At 43.9% G+C, this 6,185-nt stretch overlaps 1 protein-coding gene across 3 annotated transcripts in view; it reads right to left on the bottom strand.

The window, feature by feature from the left end:
* Positions 1-6,179, bottom strand: part of LOC116378149 (glutathione hydrolase 7-like) — an 8,479-nt gene extending 2,300 nt beyond the window's left edge. Inside the window, exons 1-8 of one of the 3 annotated variants that reach the window (XM_031839963.1) lie at positions 4,369-6,179; positions 3,097-3,349; positions 1,996-2,222; positions 1,699-1,850; positions 1,494-1,611; positions 676-743; positions 396-469; positions 58-251 (exon numbers count right to left, since the gene is read on the bottom strand). In XM_031839963.1, coding sequence (XP_031695823.1) covers positions 58-251; positions 396-469; positions 676-743; positions 1,494-1,611; positions 1,699-1,850; positions 1,996-2,222; positions 3,097-3,334 — 1,071 coding nt within the window. In that variant the 5' untranslated portion in view covers positions 3,335-3,349; positions 4,369-6,179. The other 2 variants (XM_031839962.1, XM_031839964.1) reach the window with 2 other exon arrangements.
* Between the last annotated feature and the right edge of the window lie 6 nt (positions 6,180-6,185).

The raw sequence follows: 6,185 nt of genomic DNA, 5'->3' as shown, positions 1-6,185 counted from the left end.
GGGGTGGGGGGGGGGGGGGGGGGGGGGGGGGGGGGGGTGGGGGGGGGTTATTCTTACTGCTGCGGCCATTTCCTGCGTCAGGTTTCCACTGTAGAACTCAGACATCCCCTTTAATGCTACTGAGTCCAAGATGGCTGCTAGATCAAGCCGTCTGGTGAGCAGCCCGGAGAGGGGAGCCTCGCCGCTGGGAAGGAACAAATCCAGGAAAGCATCCGACATGTTCTGGTTCTTCACCTTAGCCAGAGCTTCAGCTGGAGGGAGGGAGGGAGAGAGAGAGGGAGGGGAGAGACAGAGGGGACAGAGAATGAAAGAGAGAGAAAATAAAGTCAGATGAGATCACACCTATTGTCTATATGACTGAGGTCAGCTGATATTTCTGGTGTCATCACACCTACCGAGGTCATGAGTGACATTAAATCCATTTCTGGCCACTTCTGCTGCCATGGTAACCACATCCTTCCACGCCATTCTGGGGAATTGAAAAGTCATGAAAGAGTGCTTCACTGTGAACAGATAATGAACGTTTATAACAGCAGGAGTGAAACAAACGATATCAAAAGGGAAGAATGTGGAGCATCCGTTAAACCAGAAGACATCTATTATAATATGTCGTTGGCACGAGGAAAGACTGGACGGATTACAAATATAATTTACATAATAGTTATTAGCGTATACCTGCCATAGAGCTGGTGTGCCTGATGCAGCCCACTGAGCATGCCCGGTACTCCCACCAGCAGGCCAGGCTGAAACACAATAGCAGGAACCAAGTTAAACCCCAGTACCCAACAATGAGCAGGAGACTGTGTCCTGCTCATATTTAACTGTTAGAAAAGAGATTATAGATGCACCGATATGACTTGTGTCAGTCCTGATACCTCGCTTTGCTTTGTAACTAAATAAATACGGTAGAGCTGTCCTCGACCAAAGACATTCTGAGCAGACTAAAGCTCGTACTGAATCGACAGATCTGTATAGTTTCTCCACAAAGAATCACACAAAAAGCACCACTTTACATCTCGTGTTTACTGGGGACGTGCTCACGAAGTTTCATGGAAATAATCGACTCAAGAAATCTTAAATCAATCAAAAAACGATTATTAAATCGATTGAATTGTCACTATCAAAAAACTTAAGAGGTTAAGGTTGGTATTTCTTTTGAAACCATCAAGAGTACGCTAGATGTATTAAATGATCTAAACCTAAAAATCCAATGAGATACTCTCCAATGAGAGTAGCTAGCAGCATTAGCTCCAAAAGTTGCTAAATCTAGCAAGAAAGTTACCATAGATCGTCCCTTCAGACCTCCCTCCAAAGCCACGCCCCTAAAATTACTATTATGAACGTAAACATCCAACATGGCTGTTAGCACTCACAGCTGTTAAGACAGTATATTAAAATTGAATAGATTGGCCCCATTGTCAGCAATAAATAGCCAATCATCCAGCTATTTGAGTCCATATCAGCCAGATATCTAAGTAAAAACAACACCTTACATTCAGGTGGAGGTTTGTCTGCAGCATGTCCTCGTGGATGGCAGACGGCGCCGTCTCTCTAAAGTCGATTACCCTCGTCTCGTTCTTACGGATGTTGTGCACCAACATAACGCCACCGCTAAACATTAGCAGAGTACAAAGTGTTCAACAGGCTTTGTATTCAACGTCCTGTTGAGAAGAGATATAACATGTTTCCGTCACTCACCCTCCGATACCAGAAGTGTGAGGGTGGACGATCCCCAAACACAGTGCAGCAGAGATGGCAGCGTCCACGCTGGACCCCTGTTTCTCCAGAACGTCAAAGCCGAGGGACGTACACTGGGCCACATCTGTCACCACGGCTCCTTGGTTAAAGATCTTGAAAGAAACAGGAGAACAAAGCAGGGAGCTGGAGATTGTCAATACGCCTTTGAGCTAAGGGGAAGTAGTGCTTATAATCACCAGTATGTGAAAGCTACTTTATTCCACATAAAGAAACAGGATAACGTACACACACCCTTACCTGGGGGTCTCCAAAGTAGATCTGCATGATGAGAGCTACTGTGACTCCTGTGGCGAAGGTGAGACAGGCTGTGATGATGACCGTCAGTCCGTCTCGCTGACAGGCGCAGTCTTCTGTGAAAGGGTCTCTGGAGGTCTCCCGCAGGGACGCGATCTCGTGGCTGGCCAGGTCCGAGGCCGAGGAGGGGAGGCGCTGGAGGCGAGCCGACTTCAGAAACCCATCGGGGTCTGGGTGGGTCGTACCAATGCAACACGAAAGAAAAGGGGTCGGATTGAACAGGAAAGAGGAAAATCTCTGTTCTCACATCGAACTCCATTAATAAATGTGTAAATTCAAAGTGGCCATGCTTACTGGAGGACAAACAAAACAAATCTGGATTCTGCATGTGTGAAATCCACAAATTAACACTTATTTTGATGATCGATAAGTCAATATTTCTGGCTCCAGCTAATGTGATGCTGCTTTTCTCAACTGAATATATTGAATATAAGTAGAGACCATCTTGTTCTGGGTATCACACCATAACAATCACGCCAGTGGTGTAAAGTGAGTAGCACTTCCCCACTTCCTACCTCCTACTGCTCGGACAACACCCAAAGTCTCGTGACACCAAATCCAGCCAGAGGTGTTCCGGGTGTGTGTGTGTGTGTATGTGTGTGTATTCCGTGTCCTTGTTCAAACCACACCTGTCTCCTTCGACCTACTTTTATCTCACCACACCTTCTGTTCACAGACAGGCGGACACCTGCCAAATTTCTCAAAACCACCTCTGAGGTAATTCCTGCTACTGTAGGTGTATGCAGGACCACAATCCAGGATTGTTTTGATGTTGTGAGTCTCTGTGCGTGTGTGTGTGTGTGTCATCATGGCTGAATGTGGTCCTGTAAGCAGAAATTACCACAGAGGAGGTTTTGAGTGCTTTGCAAGGTGTTTAAATGTCTGTGGAGATTTTGTCCAGTGCAACAGCATCATACTCGTGCAAAATGCAGTCACAAAACTCTACAGGTGTGTCGTTGAAAATCAAAATAAAGGCCGGGTTTGAAGGTGGGTGTGGTCCGAGCAAGGAAGCCAGAAGTACCCCCCTCCTCCGCCCTGACTCACCTGTATCTTGCTCACTCAGGACGTTGTCGTCCTCTTTGCGTAACTTCAGAGTGTTTTCCCCAGACGTGGTGTTGGCGTCGTCCTCCGGCAGCCTTGGGAAGCTGGTGATGCTCATGTAGTCCACGGGAGAGTAGGCGCTGCTACCCAGGGTCGTCTCCAGATTGGCATCTTTGTCCGCCGCCACACATCCACCCGGGTAGCCGGTGGCCACCATTTCAGCTGCGGGGCTGCTGTGCATGACTACTGTTGAAGCCTAAGGAGGGTATAAGGGAGTCAGGGCAGGATAAGGGAGTCAGGGCAAGGTATCCATAGATCCAGTCAGGGATGATCAGTCACACACCGGATGAAAACTCCCTGTAATGGGCCTCTAAAGGACCACTGGTGTTGGTGAAGAATCCCTTCTTCTACTTGATGGGATCTTTAATATCCCAGTAAACCACAAACCCCTTCCCACAGGAGTAGGTTTTCTTGTATTATATAAAGCTAATCTTGCTTAGATCACTCCAAGATCACTGCAGTTTCTCCTCGCAGGGTGACATGTTTTTTTTTGATAGGCCAAGACACGGTGTAACGTTAGCTCTGATGATGATGATGATGATCGTTTTATCCTACGTGGTGCTGTCAATCACGCACAAAACACAGAGTCAACCGCCCCGGAGCGCGAGCGTTTTATCCTGTCAGTCACACACAACACACAGCGCCAACCACCGGAGCGCGAGCGTTTTAACTTACGTGTGCTGTCTAAAAAAAAAAAGAAGCATTATTACCGTTTCAAACACAAAACATAGAGCCAACCGTCGGAGCGCGAGCGTTTTTATCCCGTCAGTCACAAGCTAGCACAGCTCATTCCGTAACAAACGGCTCAAAGCGACGATAGTTTATTTTACTCACCGTTATGTTGAAATACGTGTAGTCAAATAAAAGAGCATCCTCGACGGTGTTACATTGTTGTTGGATGGTATTATATTGTTTTTTTTACCCTGTTAACATGGCAGGTGAGGTTGAGATGCGTGCGCAGCTCTCTCCGCCGGTCACCAAGACTACAAAAGTGACCTGAATCACGACACCGCCACACGGTTATAGGGGAAGTTAGTTTCACGTTGTAGGTCAGAGAAACTGGTAAGACGTATCGCGTCAACTGACAGTTGGACAGCACAGCACATATACAACCAGAAATGATTTAAATGTACAACCTACGAAAGACAAAATTCTTACAAAACACAGCAGTTGGAGATATAGCTAATGGCTGCGTATTACGAATATCAGACTTACTTCACAATAGTTGTTTAAAGAGCCATTGATAGTTAAATCACTGCCACCAGCACAGGTGCTTCACGTTATTTCCTCTCCAGTGCGCTATTTTAATGACGATAAAACTCCACCAGACGCCTTCCAAGTCTAACTAGTAAATCGGCTGGACAGGTCATGGCAGGTCTGCAGAATACCTGCTCCAATTACACACGAGGTCCCTCCCATGTTTTCTTTTCCTGTCAATCCACTTCAAGAACTTCACCTGATCCAGTTACACACCCGAGGGTCCTTCCTTGAAGCCTTTTCTTTTCTTGGGTACATCCAATTTCCAGTATTAGAAGATCATTAATATATTCAGTTGACAGAAAGAAGTAGAATGGACATTCCTATTCAAATCAATGTAGCAGGATGGTCACAGCGGCGGCCATATTTGTTGCCATTGCGACAGTTGTAGTGGGCTAACTTCCGCAGGATTTGACATAAAGACTGAAATGAGGAGTGTAGTTGTTATTTTAGAAGCGTAGAATAAATGAGTAATACTTTAACAATTTACTGTTTCATCCACACTCTTCATAGTGTAGGAAAGCACACAATAAGGGTCGGACGTCAGTTTGTGTAGCATGAAAGCATGGCGGAATTAGCAACCTCGGCATTAGCGGACTCGACAGCCGTTAAATTAGTAAAATGACTATTTAATGCTTCATCTACACACTATTTTTAAAGCGTAGGAGAGCACAATGCTATCGCCACATGATCGATAACTTTGTTTGGCTCATTTTCTGTAACCAGTGTAGCATCAAAACATGGTGGGATTATCAGGTTAACTAGCGGACAGCTGGCTAGTTAGCTGGTTTGCTAATTCCCCCATGCTTTAATGCTACACTGGATACAGAAAATGGGCCGAGCAGTCATCCAGTTCCGCAGCTCCGGGGCATGCGTACTGTAAATTTATCTTGCGAGTCGTCTCGGCAAGCGTCATTTCACCGAGATGCAGCACAGAGCACCTCAGGAAGTCATTCTTGAGTTTATTTCAGCTCTGTCAGCAGCTAGAACGCCATCATTATATTTATTTATATCTAAACTGTGCAATGCTGACTTAACTGTGCAATACTCTGATTTATGCTGGCATTAATAATGTGTATTTATACGGCACATTTCAAGTGATATTCTTATTTAGACAATTCCTGTATTTTGAACTTAAACAATAGATCCCATTTTATATCATATATATACCAATATTTTTCATATTAATTTTTGCCATATATATAGTACAATGCACATATTTTAAAAATAATTCTGTTTTTCTAATAACTTCTTAATGTTTGTATATATTTTTATTCTAAAATGGAACAACTGTAAATTAAAAAAATATTTTAGATCTGGTATGATGCATTGGTAAAAAACTTAAACTACCCAAATGCATGTTAAATGTTTCTCTCTCGACCAGTTGCAACTTTAAAATGCTGCTCACATGTTAATGCATCAGTAATAATTATCAAATAATATAATATTACACTGACAGTATTTTAACTGTTAACTGTTGATACTTTAATCATATTTTCCTGATAATTATTCCTTTCTTGTACTATTACTGTTTGGAATGCTTTTACTTTTACTTGAAATGTGTGTTTTTACACCGTGGTACTGCGGTTTTTACTGAAGTAAAGGATCCACATTCTACTCCCATTCCCTCCTGCTCTCTAACATGAAAATAATGACACAAGATTCAGGTGTTAACCTGAGTATTTATTTGTTGTTTCTTTTTTTCTCTTTTTTTTGGCGGGGTACCTGTGTGTTTTTCTGAATGGACGCTGGAAAAAACCCATCCATTGATTTTT

Source organism: Anarrhichthys ocellatus, unplaced genomic scaffold, assembly GCF_004355925.1.
Source record: "Anarrhichthys ocellatus isolate YVR2014 unplaced genomic scaffold, GSC_Weel_1.0 scaffold2114, whole genome shotgun sequence".
Lineage (NCBI taxonomy): Eukaryota > Metazoa > Chordata > Actinopteri > Perciformes > Anarhichadidae > Anarrhichthys > Anarrhichthys ocellatus.
The sequence above is the reverse complement of the archived record's forward strand: the minus strand, read 5'-3'. Positions and strand labels throughout refer to the sequence as shown.